This window comes from Cydia fagiglandana, chromosome 4, assembly GCF_963556715.1.
Source record: "Cydia fagiglandana chromosome 4, ilCydFagi1.1, whole genome shotgun sequence".
Classification (NCBI taxonomy): domain Eukaryota; kingdom Metazoa; phylum Arthropoda; class Insecta; order Lepidoptera; family Tortricidae; genus Cydia; species Cydia fagiglandana.
In genome coordinates this window covers 10,418,448-10,439,840 of record NC_085935.1, presented here as the reverse complement: position 1 = coordinate 10,439,840, position 21,393 = coordinate 10,418,448, and the positions used below count along the sequence as shown (strand labels likewise).

At 37.2% G+C, this 21,393-nt stretch overlaps 2 protein-coding genes across 4 annotated transcripts in view; both read left to right on the top strand.

The window, feature by feature from the left end:
- Positions 1–123: 123 nt before the first annotated feature.
- LOC134663709 (protein 60A) lies at positions 124–19,397 on the top strand. Of its 2 annotated transcripts, XM_063520165.1 has the most exons (8): positions 124–610; positions 7,947–8,133; positions 8,685–8,839; positions 9,554–9,754; positions 10,277–10,350; positions 11,723–11,857; positions 12,377–12,429; positions 19,364–19,397. In XM_063520165.1, exons 1-8 carry the CDS (start codon positions 244–246, stop codon positions 19,380–19,382), a joined length of 1,191 nt encoding a protein of 396 aa, XP_063376235.1. In that variant the 5' UTR covers positions 124–243; the 3' UTR covers positions 19,383–19,397. The 2 variants fall into 2 exon arrangements, with proteins under 2 accessions (XP_063376235.1, XP_063376234.1); XM_063520164.1 differs by lacking the exon at positions 19,364–19,397 and having other exon boundaries at positions 125–610; positions 12,377–13,649.
- LOC134663698 (G-protein coupled receptor Mth-like) overlaps positions 15,133–21,393 on the top strand; it is a 28,480-nt gene continuing 22,219 nt past the window's right edge. For both annotated transcript variants that reach the window (XM_063520152.1, XM_063520150.1), the window contains exons 1-3: positions 15,133–16,431; positions 17,458–17,711; positions 19,292–19,472. In XM_063520152.1, coding sequence (XP_063376222.1) covers positions 15,489–16,431; positions 17,458–17,711; positions 19,292–19,472 — 1,378 coding nt within the window. In that variant the 5' untranslated portion in view covers positions 15,133–15,488. The remainder of the gene's footprint in view (positions 16,432–17,457; positions 17,712–19,291; positions 19,473–21,393) is intronic.

The following is a 21,393-nucleotide window of genomic DNA, read 5'->3' as shown; positions in this document are numbered from 1 at the left end:
TTTTGTTTTTAAGTCGTGGAAACAATAAAAGTTGCAGACCGGTTTGTTATACCCGCTGTTGCTACAGAGGCTGTGCCGAGCTCACGCCAGTATACACGTAGCTTTAGTAGTGGGGAGAGTGGCGAGTGCGGCGGCCCACCTTGAGAGTGGGCAGGTTCAGCGGTTGATCCCGTCCGCGCCTCCGCGCTCCGCGCGCCGCACTCGGTCCTCTCGCGCCAGTCGAGCGTGCGCTTACGCATCATCATGGCCGGTACAGCGTGGCGATGTGTGTGTTTGACGTTGTTTATTGTGACGGCGGAGGCCGTTCTCTCGGGGTTGTATATCGACAATGGGATCGATCAGACCGTGATCCAGCATGCGATGACGCGGGACGAGCGGATGGTGGTGGAGCATGAGATCCTGGATCTGCTAGGGCTGGGCGAGCGTCCGCGGCGAACGCGCGCCGCGGCGCTGGACCGCTCGGCGCCCAGCTTCCTACTGGACGTGTACAAGCAGCTAGCTGAAGAACACGAGCAAGCGCGCCCCACGCGGAGCTCCGAGATGGCTCTCAGCGCCGACGAACATCATGCCATAGACGAAAGCGATCTCATAATGACGTTCCAGAGTAAAAGTAAGTATATCCTTCCATCTCGTTTAAGGAATTAACGCTAATTTACCAACGGCGACTTGCGTAGGTAGACGGGAAGATAAGATGCATGGGTAATAACACTTCGTTATATTTACAGCGTTTTGTATCCTTATATTTGCATAATGGTATGTTTAGCACTTTGTTATTGTACCTATTTTATAATTGATTAAGCGTATTCATTTAATTCTATGTACGAGTATATACGTTAGTACCAGTTTATTAAGTTTCTTGCATTGTTTGTGTCTTTAAGTGTTTCCAGTTTTTCAAAACTTTTATTTTACGTACTTACCTATAGTAGGTAAACATTGGTTTGAACAAACATTGGTTTGTTTTTGCAGGTAGCTGCTAATTCTCAATGTCGCATTGGTATGTTTTGGTTGTATACCTATAGAATATCTGTAATAATTACTTAAATGTTATGATACCATCAAGTCAAGCTAAGGTGAAGGTGAGGTTTTTTTTCCCATTTTTTCCTATATAAAATTTGGAATAACGCTCGCAAACGTATCTGCTTGTTTAAAAATTGGTCAAGCTGAGATGGTTATAAGAATAGTTACTTTTAAACAGAGCGAACAACTTACTCCAAACATAATTACGAGTGCCATCAACTTAACCTACAGTTAAGTCGGCGTTATCATTTGAAACATAATGAACCCAGGTAGTTAAAGTCCAGGTAAGGCATGACTCAGTAAATCGCATGCCACCGTGATTGGATTGAACCTATAACTGGAAACTGGGCGGTCCGGCGACAGCCAGGCTCCACGAAAAAACCGGCCAAGTGTGAGTCGGATTCGCGTTTCAAGGGTTTCGTACTTAATTTATAATAATGTATTTTTAGAGCACCGCACATAACTGTTCGCGTTGCTCTTATGGGATCACTTCGGCCTTGCAAATCGGTTAAGTGCGTTTTTTTATGTGAAATGGGAGACAAATGTCTTTAAAAAAACCCGTAGGGGTACTAAAAACTAAGTAATTAAGTCCGGCTTACGCTTGACTGCACATTTCTACTAGGTTTTCCTGTCATCTATAGGTAAAGACCTAAACCTAACCCCTTATTCATAAACGTTTACTAAAGTTGACAAGCCGATAATAATCGTTTATCCCTTTCCGACGTATTGGTATGATGGAAAGGGACAAACGATTATTATATCGGCTTGCTAACTTTAGTAAACGTTTATGAATAAGGGGGCTATTGTGTATTTTTTTTTCACAATTTTATATCCAGTAGTTTCTGAGATAAAGGGAGGGGAGGGGGGATGATGGTATTTTTTTGGATATTTTCTTAAATAACTTCTAAACTATTTATTTAAAAAATGCAAAAAGAAAATGTTTTTTTTTCAAAATAAGCTCTTTTATATAAGCTCTCTCTCTCTCTCTCTCTCACATATACATATTGAATCTTTGATACGTACGCGATATAGTTTGAAAAATTATTTTCTCATTTACCCCCCAAAAGTGACCCCCATGTTTAAAATTCATTTGTTTACGTTACATGTCGGACATGTATGTATACATATATATATGTATACCAAATTTCTACTTGATTGGTCTATTAGTTTTGGAGAAAATGGGCTATGACAGACGGACCGACAAATGCACGAGTGATCCTATAAGGGTTCCGCATTTTTCCTTTTTGAGGTACGGAACTCTAAAAACTATTTTGTTTTATGATTAAGACGTCTACTTTTTATTAACAACATTTTCTGGGCACTTCTGCAGAGAAGACTACTATATGTCTGACCTCTGAGTACCTACGCATATTTGCTACGGAACTTAGGTATCGTTAGGCCCCATTCGCACGACAGCTTAAAAAGCGTTGCGGTAAAGGGCGTTTTTAGAATTAGAGTCCGTCACGTAATGGAATTCCACACACCAAAAAAAATTTTTTTTTTACTAAAAATGGGTTGAATTAAATCTACTATTTATATATTTTATGAAAATGTTACTTTCTTTCTATATAAATTATTTATATTCCTAATAAATCACTTTAAACTGAATGACAGCGAATGTGACGATCCATTACGTTACAAGTTTTAGGCAGGTTTTAAGTGAAGATCGGAGTGTTTTAAGTGAACCAGTTTTTATTTATTGAAATACAAAACAATATTAATTTTCTAAAAACGAATAATAACTGCAATACTAAGTATTACAATAAAGTTATTTAAACAAGTCTTTCCAATACGTCACATTTTTCGTTTTAATTGTTGCTTTGCAATCATTTTGTTATAAAAAACGCAAGGTAAAGGTATTATAAAAAGTTGTTTTTAATAATTATCATATATTATTCTTGCAAATGAGATCGAAATCAGTATCAATTATCCTAAAAATTAATATAAATTATAATAAAATCAATCACAGCCACAGTAGGACAAAGTGACGTTATGGACCATAATATCGCGTTTAGGAACTACATGAAGGGTTTACATGTGCGGAAAATAGCTACTTAATTTAATACCTACTTAATGTTGTACTAAATTAAATAATTTAGTAATTAATACCTATTATTATAGTTTAACTTAACAGATTTTGAAATTTCCTGCAGTTATTATGCTTTCGACTGCAGCAGTATTGCAGCACGATAATACTGCCGACTGAATTACTGCTACAAAATCAAAAAAGATGTTGCTGCCCAGTTTTTTGACATTTGCAGTTAGCAGTATTGTCGTACTGCAATACTGCTGCAGTCGAAAGCATAACCTGCGCCTGCCAGCGTTTCTTAGGTCGAGCCGCCACTGGTGCTAAGTAATTACTAGTAGGTCGAGTAGTTAGAAGAATATAGCTAGAATAAAATTATTTGTTTGTTTTTAATATCACTCTACCTACTATATTTTGGCAACTTAAACTGACGGCATGTAAACCGTGCATTTTCATTCCATACGTCACGTTTTTTTGTTCCACTAATACATCACGTAACGTTTTGGATGTGACGTAGGCATGCCGGTTGGTTAATAAAGCGAAATAGCGGTCTGATCGTTTGAATTTTCTTAATTATAATTATTTGATATCATACAACACATAATAATCTAACGTAATTCATAAATATTTAGTCAATAATTGACTCCTTATCTTCAGTTTAATTCAGTTCGTTGTGGAAAACAAATTTCTGCACATCGTGACGCACAACCTACACTAGCTTTTTTCGAGCCCAATTGCCTTGTAAAACCTAAACACCGGGTAATTATAGGAACATAATGTTACGATCATGTAAAAATCCGTATGATATTAGTAGATTTTTGCTACTAAGTTGGTAAAAACTCCGTGACGTTGGTGGAAATTTCCACTACGTCGATATTAAAGGGCAACAATAAATTAAACTTTAATGCATATTTTTACTTTAGGTGCTAAAAAATAAGGTTTTTAATAGATTTTGGCTGGTACGATCTTATCACACAACAACCAGGTTCGGGCCTAGAAGGAGGCAGATATATAATATTTGGATCCAAAGTATGCAAAGTGTGCATGGGACACTCAAAAATCATCTCCCTTTCTTCAGTTTTTGTACATTTTCTTTACTTTAAAGTACCACTTAATCAGTTTTTTTACCATAAATACTCAGATAATAAATCACTTTACAATTTTTGTATACATGTAGTCCACTTTAAAACAGTATTTGACGGTAAAAAAGTATACCGAAGTCGTAGGACAGTGATATTTTACCCAAATATTTTTTTCCGAAAACGCCCAAAACCCGACGTTGGCGCTTTTTTACCGTTTCCAATATTAGTGTTCATATGAACGCTTAAAAATCACTTGTGAGTCGTACTGCCACGTACGCATCTCAGCAAAGCCATACTTTATTTGCTATTACGACGTATTATTTGAATATAGTTCGAATATTTCAGGAATTTGTAAGCATAAGTTGACATTTTAAGGTGAAACTAATAATAATCTTGACGATTGACACCAAAAATTGACACTTGACAGCCAACTGACAGCAGCGCCGGCGCTTTTTTAACGCTTGTGAGAACAGATACACGGAGTTCCGTATGCTCTATTCAATTTGACGCCAACGCTCAACGCCGAAAATCGAACAGTGCTCGATAAAAAAGCGCCGCGCTTAAAAACCGCCTTCGTGTGAATACATACATGGTTATCCATTTGTGTCATTCAAACGCTTTTTTAACGCGCGTTGAAAAAGCTGCCGTGCGAACGGGGCCTTAATTGGCAGGGCAGGGTGCCTAGCCAAGACGCCAATCGTTATCGGCTTTACGCTGCGTAGCGAAGGCAACGTTAATGTCTCTGTCGCAAGTGTCGCACTAATTTGGAAGTGTGATAGAGAGAGATTACCGTGTATTTCGCTACGGCGCAAACGATTGTTATCTTTTCTAGGCACCCTGTAAGTGCCTACATAAATACGACAAACATACCCTTCCCGTAGATAGTCGGTTAAAATAAATATACTAAGTAGAAGGCAGGTATATGCACATGTAAGTATTTATAGGGTAGAGGTATATATAACATACTTTGATGGATGTTTAAATGTTTATTTATCGGGTTTGTAATGTTTAGAACACAATCAGTTCAAAGAAAGCTTATCAGGTCGCTTCCCAGAATCTCTCCTTCTATTGGCATCTTTATTTACAATACACATTTTACAGCAAGTATAATCGCAAAACTGTTATACAAAACACGTGCAGCGATTACCTCAGTAGGTAAATACCAGTGTTGGGCAAAAAGTAATTGAATTACTAATTAACAATTGCAATTACAAAATGTAATTCCAACAAATAATTTCCATTACATGTGGAAAGTAATTAAAATTTTAATTACTAATTACAATTGCAAAATGTAATTAGTAATTAAATTACTTATTACATTTTGTAATTAAAATTTGTAATTTAATTACTTTTTTGAATTACAGTTACTTTTATAGAATGCAAGTTTTTGATCATCTTTATTTCCAAAATCAGATGAACATTTTGAATGGTTTTAAATTTGACTAAGCAACATTGTCAATGTTAACTTTGGTTGGACTGTAGCAAAGGGAGGGCTGGGACTTAGAATTTTTTTCTGATTAAGTGGTGTCATTAATAATTAAGATACTATTTTTAAATGATTGTAATGTGTAGATCACGTCAAAATAAGCATCTTTTACTGAAAAAACTTTTCTCTAAAATAAAAAATGGCTGAGTTAGACGCCTCCAAAGATTGATGTTTTTAAAGGGAGCTGGGACTTAGAAAATTTTCATCGCGAGTGGTGTCATTATGACATATATTTTAAATGATTGTAACGTATAGAACACGTTAAAATAGGCTACTTTTACTTGAAAAACTTTTTTCTAAAATTGAAAATAGCGGACTGTAACAAAGGGGGGCCGTTTCTGGGACTTGGAATTTTTTTTGAGAAAATGAAAAAAACAGGGGTTTTAAAACAGTTCTTAATAAAGTTTTAGAAAAAAGTTTTTCAAGTAAAAGTAGCTTATTTTGACGTGTTCCATAAGTTACAATCATTTAAAATATATGTCATAATGACACTACTCGCGATGAAAATTTTCTAAGTCCCAGCTCCCTTTAAAAACATCAATCTTTGGAGGCGTCTAACTCAGCCATTTTTTATTTTAGAGAAAAGTTTTTTCAGTAAAAGATGCTTATTTTGACGTGATCTACACATTACAATCATTTAAAAATAGTGTCATAATGACACCACTTTGTCAAAAAAAATTCTAAGTCCCAGCCCCCCTTTGCTACAGTCCAACCCGAAAGGCACCTTAGGTTGGCGCTTACGTCATTATTAGCGGCGCCCCAATACTAATGCGGTGCTACGCGACGTAAGAGCCGACCGCCATATTCAACGTGGTTTGTCACATAGTACCCTGTAAAGGTATGATTCCAGGGACAAAAAATATGTTATAACGTTATCCAGCGTATAATGGAATTCATAAAAGTTTTTCTTTATAGTTACTCCAAGTAAATTTGTTCATATTTGCATATTATTAAAAAGGTAAATGAAAAGTAATTGAGTAATTTAATTACTAATTAATGTAATTACAATTGCAAATTACACAGAAAATTTAATTACATGTAATTAAATTTTATGTAATTCAATTACATTGTAATTCAATTACATGTAATTCAATTAGTAATTAAATTACACGAGTAATTAATTACGCCCAACACTGGTAAATACTTAGATATTGATTTGACGCAATTATTGGAATAAATAATGTCTAAATTTGGAATTCAAGGCGTGGTTAATTAATAAAGCAACAATACACGTGCATAGGGCTCGTGTTACACCCGCCGAACGACTCTAACACCTGTTTCTGCCTCTCCTTACATTAGCATGCAAATAGCTTTTCCTATGATTCCACTAATCTAAATTGAGTAGATAAGAACAAACTGCGCCGGTTGTTTACATTACACCTCAATATCGATACGTACTTACCTAACATAGTTTCTAAAAGTGTTTGAATGCAGAGTGTCGGTTCAAAGTAGGGAATTGAGACAGGTTAGGCATTGCAATAGCATTTATGCAAATGTGCATGGGTAGTGGGTACCTATCGACCGATTGTGAATCTGAATGGAATATGTAATCATTGTTGTCCAGACGTGTATGTATAGTCTATAGAATCAGACTATAATATATAGGTAGGTACCTACTTACTGCACTCACTATCAAATAATATAAAGAGTTAAACTGCTACATGAAATACATTTACTTTCGCATTTATTAACTCAAAGAAATCAAGCAAATAATATAAAGAGTTAAACTGCTACATGATATACATTTATTTTATTTTCTAAGTACTTAAATAACATTCGAAAAAAAATACAAGTACTTATTTTGATTGTCTTGAAGTCTCTGATTAAACAACTTTCGCTCGATAGAAAATAAAAAACCGGGCAAGTGCGAGTCGGACTCGCGCACGAAGGGTTCCGTACCATAATGCAAAAAAAAAAACAAAAAAAAGCAAAAAGAAAACGGTCACCCATCCAAGTACTGACCCCTCCCGACGTTGCTTAACTTTGGTCAATAATCACGTTTGTTGTATGGGAGCCCCATTTAAATCTTTATTTTATTCTGTTTTTAGTATTTGTTGTTATAGCGGCAACAGAAATACATCATCTGTGAAAATTTCAACTGTCTAGCTATCACGGTTCGTGAGATACAGCCTGGTGACAGACGGACGGACGGACGGACGGACGGACGGGCGGACGGACGGACAGCGAAGTCTTAGTAATAGGGTCCCGTTTTACCCTTTGGGTACGGAACCCTAAAAATCACGAACATAGGTCTAATAGTCTCCATTAATTGTAACTACTTTTGCACAAAAGCTAAAAGTATGAGAATTTTTGAGACGTTTTTTGTTATCTTTAGAGCATCACTTGGGCGCGCTTCGACATGAGCACGGCCGGCACGTGTGGTTCGAGGTGGCGGGCGCGCCGCCGTCTGCCGCGCTGCTCTCCGCCGAGCTGCGCTTGCACCAAGCTCCGGCGCACACCGACGACCCCACAGCTCTGTACACGGTCGTCGCGCATCGGGTCATCAGCGTCAACAGCTTGGGGTACGCAACTTTCCTACTCCAATCGCAACGACCAGGGGGCCGATTTTTGAAATTCAACCACTCGATTTCGTGTATTTCGTTAAATGATATCTCCACTACTAGGCGTTTAAATTCTACTAATATAAATGAAATCGAGTGGCCAATAGACTAGATTCCCGATCGCTCGTATTTCAAAAATTAGCATTTTGCCGTTTTCCACCGATTTTCGAGTGACGAAATCGAGCGATCTAAATTCAAAAATTGGCCCCCATAACATCTTTTACGAACGGATTTTGATATTACGACTACCACTGAGACTAATGCGACAGTGACAATGATGCATTATAAGTAGTATACACCTAATTGCCAATTCTTTTGGCTTGGATATCCACTGGGGTGTATTGTGTACTAAGAGTCCTTTCATCACCTATCGATTTCAGACATGACGAAAACACGAGTTCCTTAGATTCGATCGGTTTAAATTTTACCAGAATTACCGCTCATCTAAAATACATCCACTACCTACGTATTAATAAAAATTGCACGAACAAATGTTTTTTTTCACGTTGCAGAAATCTACAATTAGAGAAAGTAGCAGCAGTAAACACAAGCGCGTCGTCAGAGGGCTGGTTAGAACTGAACGTAACGGACGCGCTCAGTGCGTGGTTAACCGTCCCCGCAGACAATAGAGGGTTTTTCATTACCATCCACCCGCACTCGCAGCCAGGTACACTAACATACGAGTATATTATTAATGTTACTTGACTGACGCGGAAGGCGAGGGGCGTATTCGGCTCGTGGCACCTACCATCCACCCGCACACGCAGCTAGGTACTCTATTGTCGCACGACTTGCTTCAAAGATGAAGAGTGCACTCGTTGCGTAGTTCGTCGCTCTCGCCGACACCCAGAGTGTTCTTCATTACCATCCACCCGCACTAGTAGCCAGGTATGCTAAGTATGTAAGACAAGCACTAGCTAACAAAGTCACGGATACATTCGGCATGTGGCTCAATACGTCCTTCGACAATCGCGGATTAATTTCATTACCAACCTCATAACTCGTACTCCTAAAGGCTCCGTCAAACAGGCGCGTTTGCGGGCAGCGCGTGACCGGGGCGCCCCGCTTTTACGTATAAAACGCTCACGCCCCGAAAACGCGCCTATGTGACGGAACATTAACTGCACAAGAAGCTGCTGAAGTCTGATTCAATCATTTAGTAAAACTTATGTATGTATGTAGTAGGTAGCGCTTCAACCGGTTAAAATAATTTGTGAAAACTTGGAGAGCTGCTAATTTAATAAAACATTTATAAAGACAAATTTCACCTAGGTATCACTATCCCATTCCCGGTGAGGCTAAAGAACGGTCACTCTGTTTTAGGTATTATATTTTCTAAAATAAAACTAGGCAGCAGTTAATTAAAGCTTGTAAATTTCAGAACGTCACATGAAACCAGAGGAAATCGGGCTAGAGGAGCCTCGAGGGGCCATAGTGGAGGGCAAGCAGCCCTTCCTCGTGGCTTTCTTTAAGAGCGGGCCCAGGTTGAGCGCTGCAGACGCCAGCGGGCGACGGAAGCGCGAGGCGCGGCGGTGGCGGAATACGGGCTCTTCGGAGAATTACCTGAGAAACCCCCTCACAGGTTAGTTGCCGATTTCTTGCCGGGGGTATATGTAGATACATATCTGTACTGATATTTAATGAAATTTTTTTAGGGTTTCGAAACTTCAGAAGGGCCAATCGGAACTTTATTACTAAGTAGTAGCACGCTGTTCATTCGTTTGTTCATCAGTCCGCTCCAATTGCAATTAATAAAAAAACAACTTTTAAACTATGGGGGATACATACATCACTGGCTCGGTGACCCAAAAAAGATCTTGACCTCTGACATTAGAGAACGCCACTCTGCCCTCCTCTGCGCCACTTCACGCCAGTTGGGTAATTGGGTATTCCCAGGGCGGACTGGTCTATATGCATATAGGTACGGGGGATAGAGTTAATTTATTTAGGTTACTACTTATTATAGTAATAAATTAATCTATTCCCGTAAGCACCCTGTATCGTTAAAATTTAATAGAGTACAGTCGATTTCATTTACCGATATGAAAAATTGCAACGATGAAAATGGCATCTTTCCCGCTAACAACGTTAAAATTGGTTCCAGACACATCACACTGGACAACTCGAAGTTGTGAAATTCAAACCCTGTACGTCAGTTTCAAGGATTTAGAATGGCAGGTAAGGATATATTTTCTTAATTATTAATTGATCACGATGAGTGTTGTTACTGTTGTCACTCAATCTGATTGGGGAAGTCGATGATTTTCTTAGTATGTAAGTATGATCGCTACAAATCTCTTGACTCTTTCCTGGTAAATTATGGCGTATAAAAAATTTTCAAGACCATCCTGGTCACATTTCATCAAGGCGCCCATAAACTGACATTCAGGAGGCAACTTAATTCATATCATAGTTATCGCCCGGAAACCAATGACTGACGCTCGGGGTTTAAACAGTGGCGGATTTGCAGTCTTTGCCGCCCGAGGCCCCAGGCCCTGCAGCCGCCCCTTTCTCAGGACCCATCATATTGACTACTTACATAATTTATTGTATAATTTGCCGCCCCTAATATCTTGCCGCCCTAGGCCCGGGCCTACTTGGCATTAGGGCAAATCCACCACTGGGCTTAAATGATGATTGGCTATTGCTGATTGAACAAACCAACAAGTTAATCAGTACTTCGCTAGCTGATTTAACTTTTATTATAATAGGTACTTATGCTATGTAAGCACAGTAAAGTATCCCAAAACCCATATATTATAATACAAATTATTACTAGACATCAGCAGCGCATTTAACACACCCTGAACTTGACAAAACGATTAATTAAACACTTATACAACATGGTGACGAATCGGCGAGGAAATATGGGTCACTTGGATTGAGATCGATACTAGCCCAATTATTAAGCTTATTGACTCGTCAATCGGAGTACCTACCTACTTAGTAAATTATATGTACCTGTCTACCTATACTTATACTATAAGTACGTCAACAAAAGAAACCTTATCATTATGGCACTTGGCTTGTTTATATACCACGCACGAAATAGGGTAGTGTACTGCTAATTAAATCAGTAGCCTTACCACGACTGTTCTAGCAATGGCAAGCTGACAATGCTGACATCTTCGATAACGTCAAAGAGTACCTATTTACACTAGCTAGATTCCTCTAGCTGTGAAAGTAAATTATGTAGTAAGTACATTTACTGCCATCTTTCGACACAAATTATTAACACTTTTAGAACGTCATTTGACTATTTCACTTTGATCCTTATTTTTGGTGGTAGCAGCCTACGTAGCCTAGCAATGATTGATAAAAATCGATCCAGCAGTTTCAAGAGCATCAGCTCTTCCAAAATTATGTAGGCATTATTGGCATAAATGCGTAGGTTTTTTTTTCAAATATTTTGATTTAAGTAATAAGTATTTATAATTTCATCTACGCAATTGGATGACTTCTTATCGATAAATTTTTCTTTTTATAATAAAGTTGGTAAGCGCCTATAAATGACATACTAAGAAGAATAATAAATGTTTTTTGGTTCTAGGATTGGATTATCGCACCCGATGGTTACGGTGCTTTCTATTGCAGTGGAGAGTGCAACTTCCCCCTAAACGCGCATAAAAACGCCACCAACCATGCCATAGTGCAGACATTGGTTCACCTGTTGAATCCCACACAGGTTTGTATAAAGCTATTGTATTACCAGGCAGCCAGTTGATTTAGACTTGTAAGTTTTACTCACCTGGTTTAGGGACGCAGCGCAGCTTTAAAAGCGTTAATTATTTGACTATATTTAAAATAAATTATTTTACACCGTTCACGAAATAAAGCACCCGAAGATTAATAGAGGAACGTAGACAGCCGTTATTTTTAGTCAATTTTTATTTTAAAACCCGTACAATACCATAAAGAGTAGGTGATTTGATTGTGACGTCACATGCTAGTGTGTCATACAGATTGCGTAGTAGCAAAATAGTTTTGATTGTTCGATTATAGTACTCAAATACCTAATACCCTATTCAGATTAAGAAATACATACATATAACTATCTCTATAACAAATAGCTTAATCTCCATTTGTGTTTTCGTAAGTAAAACTTACAACTGCAACTTCGGAATGGTATACCCACCCGGTATAATTTTTTCCTACCTTTTATGAAACAAATGATTTAATGGTTGGTATTTTCCTATCATTTCAGGTGCCAAAACCGTCGTGTGCACCGATCAAGCTTTCGCCTATATCTGTTCTGTATTACACCGATGATGCCAACGTGATCCTGCGCAAGTACAAGAATATGGTCGTAAAGAGCTGTGGCTGCCATTAAAACTCTTTAAAAGCGTATTCTGCCCTGCTAAGCCGAGTGGCGCTATCTCAAAAGAAAATGCATTGCTAATTTATACTTTAGTTTCTATAACTGAGAGTTCCATTATCAAAATCATTTGTTTTTGAGATAGCGCTTTTCGACTTAGGAGGGCAATATTGCGCATACAACATTTTCTTAATGATAACTTTCTATTCGGAACGCTATTGTATGGTGACGTTGAAAGGGTCCGATCCGATGTACCTTAGTCAATCAAAAACGCTTTTTGTCTTCATTAGATCTTTATGTTGGAATAGAGGCAAATTCGACTTACTGTAAAGATATGGATCAATGCATGATCATTTGATCAATGTTGCTATTGATTCATAAAACAAGCCTGATTATTTTAAATGTAATAGATCTATTAAGTTTGTCAGACGGCTTTGTTCTTTTCACATGAGTGTTGTTTTTCGAGTTAAATGCAAATATGTGTATTGGAGTATAGACATTACGACATTACTTGACATTAGATATATCGTGTCGACGGATATCAAAATTACCTAAGTCGTCTTTTGTACCTACGTTTAATAGGCGAGTCAAATTATACCCAAAAACCGTTTTGAGGAATTAATTCCCAGCAAGCTGTAAATAATTTTAGACCGGTTAAGCAAACCGGTTAAGCCTGAGTCGGCCAGGTCTTATGGACAAAAATACGCCAGTACGCCGACTAGCGGGGCTACCATAAATGAAAATGCCAGTAAGTACTTATAGGTATATTTGATTAATTTTGATACCTACTGCGCGACACACATGCGAAAACAAAGATGTCCTAACTGCGTAAGGCCCTAAATGACGAATATGCCGCCGAAGTATGCCCAAGTTAGGCTTAGAGACACTTAAAATATGCATGTATGATAGTATCCTACAGGGTATGATAATAGAGTAATTATTTTATACTTAGTGCCAAATGTTCTTCGAGCGTTAAATTTAAATTCAACTTTTAACTTTAATGTAATAGTAATTAATTAGGTAGTATGGTAAGTTCATAAACTTATTTACGTGCCAACCAATTGAAGTCATTTATTTAAGTAATAATGTTTTAGGTAGCTCCTATGTAGCAGTAAGTTAATTGTATTTTTCATAGATTTGCAATAAAATGTCTTCCTGGAAATATTGTTTTCTTTTTTAATGAACCCACGGTTAAACTGTTGGGGAGTGTTTGTCTCATTTTCTCTAGACTTCTAGTTCGGCTCCTTAGCTCGATTTAGTTTGGAGGTATGGTTTCATCCGGCAAAAAGCACGAAACATGGCATGCATATAGCTTTTACTTTAAGTTTATAATAATAAATAGGTAAATTGAAGTAGAAACACGCAGAGAAGTTACTTCCCCTCCCCTCCTCCCACTTGTATATTCTCATTTTTACAAGCTTTTATTTACCTTGCCATGTTAGTATGTTAGTTAGTGTGGGTCAACTCTTAGAAGCTAAATTTGATCCACTTTCCGATCTCTGATAGAGCCGCAATTTTAAATTTTATGTAAATCGGATGACAAATGACAATGCAATATTATGATTACATGGAGCTGATCTGATGATGGAGACAGGAGGTGGCCATGGGAACTCTGTGATAAAAAAAAAACTAATTGTGTTTGGGGGGTCTTAGAAAAGTCTCGATGAGTATTAGTTGCCTGTGTGGACAGAAAATTACAGTCAGCGATAAGAGCTTGTACCAAAAATGAATTTTTTGCCAAAATCTTATTAGGTTTTCTAAATTTTCATGAAAACTGTGAAAGCTACAATAAAAATGTCTAGGAGAAAGTATAATATCATAAACTTTTCTCTTCAATATTAACTTTGCAAGAATCTGGGTACCTACCTAATATATTGTTAAGACGTAGGTACCAATAGTTTACAAATTATGCTTGATTTCTCTTATTATTATGCTTAGTTTCGATTATAGACGTATAAAAGCTTGCTTTTCTAATGTCTTTTTAGCCGACTGCGGTGAAGATTGTAGGGTCGGAGTTTCAGGTTAAACAAATTATAAACTAAACCTCTTTTTTGGCTACACTTCTTTATGGTAAATTTTATTTCACCGTTCGTTTCAACTATTAATACATATATATAATGCCTTTAAACGAGCAATTCTTGTTTATTTATATATTTCGGGGATCTCGGAAACGGCTCTAACGATTTCGAAGAAATTTGCTATAGGTACGGGGGTTTTTGGGGGCGATAACTCGATCTAACTAGGTCTTATCTCTGGGGCAACGCGCATTTTTGAGTTTTTATAATATATTCCGTGCAAAGCTCAGTCTTCCAGATATTTAAGTACTATAAAATGGTTAACAACAAATTTAAGAGCAACGAAAATGAATAAACTGTAAATATGAAAAAAGAAACTGTTTTTGTTTATAGGTAGTACGCGCGAGTACCTACTGTTATGATCAGCGCAGCACTTATAAATAGTGATTCGATAAAAAAAAGTACATTTTAAATATAACTTCTGCGTAATCATTTTCCACTGTCGTGTTTGTTATCAGCTGATGATAAAACTCCTGAATCGCTGTCTTTATAGCAATCGGACAATCTTAAGTTGACTCAATGTTGTGAACGTAAATGGTACCTATCGATCTGTCGATGAATAAATTGATTCAGTGCAGTCAAAAATTGCTCAGTCCATTGTTATTCGCTTCCCGAACCGCGTGGTTTTTGTTAAGTTTGAAAGCACAAAAGCCGTGGGTGTTTTGCGAGGCAGATACGAAAAGGCCGGTCGCGCGGTTACTTCAAGGGCGTAACAGCCTCCAGTGTTGGTCAGAGGCATCTCGCCGACACTGCTCCGGGCCACTCCAGTTTACGCCGCCGCCGCCGCCGTGCCGCGCTCGCAACTCGTCGCTCCGCCCGGCAAACTCGATTTATAATATAAACAATGCCCACGAATACGATCGACACCAACCACCTGTTGTGAACTTTATTCTTTAATATATTTTTAAAGGATTGCAGACACGAAAATGTGGCTCTCCATTATGTGTTTATTCGCATTAATAAGTGCAAATAGTGTTTCAAGTGAATTAACGGTATTTCATAAGTGTTGTCCGGAGAATCAAAGCCTCGTGAAAATTACTAATGTAAATGAATCTTCAATTTACCAGTGTGAAAGTCGTGAATCCACTAATTTAAAATATGAAATATCTACCTCACCATTAATTATCTCTGATGACATAGAAGTAAGTTACGGCATGCCTGCTGAATGTGGAGAAGAAGATATAGAGGAACTTAAAACGGAGGGCATGGTAGTGTCAACATCCCAGCACAATTCATGTTATGATAGAATAGTTTTAGAAATACGAGATGGCGAATTAATAAGTAACATTCCAAAAACAGTAGTTTTAAAATGTAATTTTAATGAAACTGAAAACGCGACAGAATCTGTGTTACATATCGATCGTATTAGAAAATGTTGTCCAGAAAATCATGCTTATGACACCATCAATAATGCTTGTATACGTATTAATAAAGATATTGATGAAAAATGGTTAGTAAGACAAATTAAAAGCGCAGAGCCTCGTATATTTGAAGTTGACACTGGAATTCACTGTAAAGGAACACAGTTTTCGATAGACTTGATGTCCGAAGAATTTTCATTGCATATTTATGGCAGCAGTTTGTTTGCTTTAAGAAAAACGATGACAAGAGAACAACGATTGGGAGAAGGAGAATGGTGTATGGATCGTAGAAAAGATAACACTGGTTTAGTTGCTAGAGTTTGTGCTAACGATGCAACACTCTTCGGGGCATATCCTATCAGAAAGTGTTGTCCAGTAGGCGAGCACTATAGAGTCCGAGACTGCAAATCTACAAGGAGCGAATGTGTGCCTAATACCGATTATGAAATAACATTCAACATGTCAATATATCTGGATCCTTTGAGAGAAAAGTATAAAGATTTTCCTGGTAAGTAAATTTGTACCGCTCTATCATAAAGGAGCCCGGAGCCCGCTAGAGCCACTTAATCATTGGAAGTGGCGCAGGCACTAGTTTCTAAGAAACCCAGAAAGGAAACTAGGTCTTTTGGAATTCCTCCATTTTTCACACGATGTTTTCCTTCACCGAAAAGCAATGATATTTCGTAGACCCTATATATATATGGATTCTAAAAAATCTGGAATATTCCAGCTAAAACTTAAAGGAGCGGGCCGTTTTTAAGGTTGTCTTATTATTTAACTAGCGACCCGCCCTGGCTTAACACGGGTTAACATTTTATACACCTAAACCTTCCTCAAGAATCACTCTATTGACGGGTTAAAATCCTCATTAAAATCCGTTCAGTAGTTTTTGAGTTTATCGCGAACATATAAACACACAAACAGACAGCGGGGGAGTTTGTTTTATAAGTGATTGATGCTTTTAGAAAATATATTATAAATACTACCAAATGTATTATCTGATATATTTGGTCAATAATTTAGAAATAAAGTTTATGTTAATTAATAGGTGCATAACATAGTAGGTAAAGTACATTGTGCAATAAGGGAGGTTTGGCGGGTTTGGCCTTTATTAACGAGACAATAGAAGCCCGATGCCGATAGGCGGAGGGATTAATATTAATAATTATCAAAAGCAAACTTTTCATATCCAGAGAAGATATGGACTACGTTTGTACGGAGAAGCGATCGTCACCTTTTCTCTTAAACAGTCATTAAATTAGAGTCAGTCTAAGGAATCTTTACATCGACAAACAGAACAAAGTGAGATAAACGTCAACAAAGTACGGTAGCAACCCCTAAAATGTATTTAACAATTCTGATAAACGAATGATTTTTTAGCAGTAGATTTTACATTAAGCGAAATAAGGACCACCCTAGAGTATACCTAAGTACTTACAGTAGGTATATTATAAAATCTTACTCACGTTTTTAAATCATTATCTAGATAACCCAGTACGCCATAAATCACCATATTGTTTTTCTCTTTCATTAGATTTGCTGGGAATTCGTACATCAATCATATGTCAGATAGGGAAATATGTGACCAGAAAAGAAAATTGGCAGGACCAGCACAGCTTGAACCTGGACGGTACTATGCAACAAGTAGGAAACAGGGCGCAAGACAATTATTGCGTGGAGGAGTTCGACAGACGACACTGCCACGATGACAACCCTATCGAGGTCGCAGCCGTTTTTTGCTTCTTAGGCGCGCCTGAACTTAAGAAAAACTTCTACTTGTCATTTGTGGTAAGATACCTTTATATACAGGGCGTCCCACGGCGATGCCACATGGAGGGAAAGTACCTTAAATATCATAGATAGCATATTTTGCTGAAAGAAGACTTCATTTTATTTTTAAAACTTAGTAAAGTTGCATTCATACTTTTTTAATTTTTTTTGAAAAAAAATGTATGGAAAAAAATTATCGTGTCATTGGAGGAAAAGTACCTTAATTATTGTAAATGAACATCTTACTGAAAGAAGACATTATTTCGATTTAAAAAAACAAGTTGAATTGCATTTTAAATAATTTCATGGTTAAACCGGGAATCGAACCCGCTACACGAGAAAAAAAAATACCTTGTAGCTTTGTCATACCGATCGAAAGGCTTCAATGACGCGATAATTTTTTTCCATACATTTTTTTTCAAAAAAAATTAAAAAGTATGAATGCAACTTTACTAAGTTTTAAAAATAAAATGAAGTCTTCTTTCAGCAAAATATGCTATCTATGATATTTAAGGTACTTTCCCTCCATGTGGCATCGCCGTGGGACGCCCTGTATACGGTGGCCAAAAAATTAGTTTTGGGATTCGACTGAGCAACTTTTACTATGGAACCAACCCCGAAATCGCGAAAAAAAAATTTACTCTCCCATAAAAAAAAGGAACAACCAAAATGTATGAAACAGCCAAATTTTTTTGCGCGATTTAGGGGTTGGTCATAGTAAAAGTTGCTCAGTATAATCTCAAAACCTCCCTGGCAACGGGAATTCACTTATTTTTTGCCCATCCTGTGTAATACCTACCGTAAAACGGGGTGAGTAGGTTTCGCGGGGAGAGGTGGGTTATGAATGGGGAGAGAAGGTTTGAGAGGGGGGTGAGAAGGGATTTTAAGGCTACTGCTACAAAAATAATGTATTCCAATTTAAAATGGAGCTATAGTAATACGCATAATAAAAAAAACGATCCAACAATCTTCCAAAATCACCTTTGTATGAAAACCCCTCTCACCCCAAATACGAGGTACTACGGGGTGAGGTGGGTTTTCCTCTTTATCGTCAAAGTTATGAAATGGAACTACCCAAAATAAAATAAAAACTAAAATACAAACGTCCGGAACACTTATTACATACACCATTCAGTTTTCATACGTAAAAATAAAATGTTATCGAGGTTTGAATTTCAGTTTTGACCCTACTCACCCCATTTTACGGTACCTATAATTCTGCTATCTCGTGGACATGTATTGTATTTTGTATGTGAGTGTACGTACTACTTAAGATCCAATGATTCCTAATGTGTTTGACTGGATCTTTTTTATCAACTATGTTTTTGGATACTTTTTCCTCATTCTGTTCAAGTTTTTATATAAGTACATAGACGTGAAGTATCTCATTTACGTATCTTAAGCAGCGTCGTAGATTTAAGTTTATGTTTTATGTTAGTTTTTCCTTCTTGCCTTCTTATCTATTCTTATATACTGTAAAGTCGGGTTACTTTAGCCCTGGAGGGTAACTTAGGCCATTGAGATTTAATTGGTATCTTTAGATTCTATTTATATGAGGTTATTTCACAAGTGTTTCACATAACTGAATTTCCCAACAGCTGATTACCATATCCGCGGTGTGCTTGGGTCTGACATTTCTGGTGTACGTGTCGCTGCCAGAGCTGCGCAACCTACACGGACGCACCCTGATCTGCCACTCCGGCACCATGCTGCTGGCATTCTCGTTCCTCGCCAGGGTCCAGTACGACAGGGTGGAGGATCATCTTTGTGTATTCTTTGGTAAGTTTATAATATAATTAATTGCTATCATATCATAGAACTTTGTACTTTTCTTTTCCTGACAGTTAAAATACTTAAAATGCATAATGATGTCATTGGTGAAATTTGCCAGCGGTTTTTACAGCAGGGTTTTTTAAGTGACGTGACGAGTATTACCGACGCGACGTACGTAGGTTAAGAGATTATTAATGAATCAAATTAACTACCTATTTGAATATATTGTATAGACACATTACGGATGTCAGTGGCAGAGTAGATTAGATAGCATACTTCCTTTTAAATTTATATAGTTGTATTGTATAAATAACACCTTAAATACATTTTACATCCAATTAATACAAATAGAGAAAATAAAAATATAACCATTCTTAAAAAGCCTTCCTAGTCTGATAATGTGTGTGTTTAAAAGCTAGGTCATTAATCATTTTGGTATGTATCTACCTATTATGTAACAGACACTTTAAGTATATCACAACTTTCATTCACCTTCTTTCATCACGTCACAACTTTTTTTAGAGATAAAGCTTCTTTTGTATGTTATGGTAAAATGTTGAGATAGTTTTTTCGTATTCGTAGTTTGGTGATATAAAGTGTGTCTGTTACATAATAGGTAGATAATTACCAAAATGATTAAAATGACCTAGCTTGTTAAACACACACATTACCAGACTAGGAAGGCTTTTTAAGAACGGTTATATTTTTATTTTCTCTATTTTTATTAATTGGATGGAAAATGTATTTGGCAGACTCATTATTTACTTTACTAAGAAGTTTGATTGATTCTGTCTACTTATTTCATAAATATTCCATAGGAATACTTTTCAATATTAATGTACTATATTTGACGCGTGTTTGTAAACAATAAGTACACAGCTATAGCTAATTTTTTTACCTAATATGTTAAGCTATTTCTAGCCTACTTTCAGCTAGTAAAGACAGTGTATAATATACAAAGTAAGGAGGTACTAAAGCAGGAATCAGGATCGATCGATCGTAAATATAAGTCGTCGACCGTGTTAAGTATAACTAATTTATTGATCATTGTTCTAACAAATGCATTTAGAATAGTTCTACTAACTTCTAATGAAGCATTTCATTTACAGTGACGTATATAAGCTAATTTGTTCAGAATATCTTATTTGCCATGAAATTACATAACTTATAGGTACCTATAGCTAAGTAGGAGCATGCAAAAAATAGCTCACACCTACCTCATCCGGAATGTTCACAATCATTCATAACGTTCTAGTTCGAAGCTTCATGGAAAAAACAAACAGGATCTGTTAATAGTTCAAGGGCTCGTATAATATAATTTTAAGGATGACTCACGCTAGACCGGGCCGGGGCCGGGCCGGAGAATTCGGCGCGGCGCTTCGTTTTCTATGAATAGCGCCACGTGATCATCGATCAGCCGTCATAGACCGTCGGACGCCACGGCCCGGGCACGGCCCGGTCTAGCGTGAGTCATCCTTTAGTTTATGGATATATAGGAAGTTGCCTATATGTGTAAGTGGAATCCCCAGCTGTTTTTGTTTACAATATTCCTCTTATAGAGTTTTGTTTTTCGATCATATCGAATAAACACAATGTCTACATAATTGTACATGTGCCCATTTGTAATCTCGTATATAGGTAATGATGAATTCGCGGAAATAATCTGTAACTTTCAATTCAAACAATATTTACTCGAAAAATACAATGTCTAGACATAATTGTACATATACCCATTTGTATACCCGTACATAGGTAAATATAGGTAATGAATTCGCGGGAATAATCTCTAACTTTCAAACCTTCAAGAAAAGAGCGTACTCCCATCTTTAAGGCCGGCAACGCATCTTACAACCCCTCTGGTGTTACGGGTGTCCATGATCACACTATCAGGTGATCCGTCTGCTCGTTTGCCTCTTATATTATAAAA

Bases quoted from the DNA above. Each gene is read 5' to 3' on its own strand.
- LOC134663709 (XM_063520164.1), top strand. From the start codon at position 244: ATGGCCGGTACAGCGTGGCGATGTGTGTGTTTGACGTTGTTTATTGTG. The intron at 8,134-8,684 runs GTACGCAACTTT...TTCACGTTGCAG, and splicing joins ATCAGCGTCAACAGCTTGGG to AAATCTACAATTAGAGAAAG. The intron at 10,351-11,722 runs GTAAGGATATAT...TTTTGGTTCTAG, and splicing joins TCAAGGATTTAGAATGGCAG to GATTGGATTATCGCACCCGA.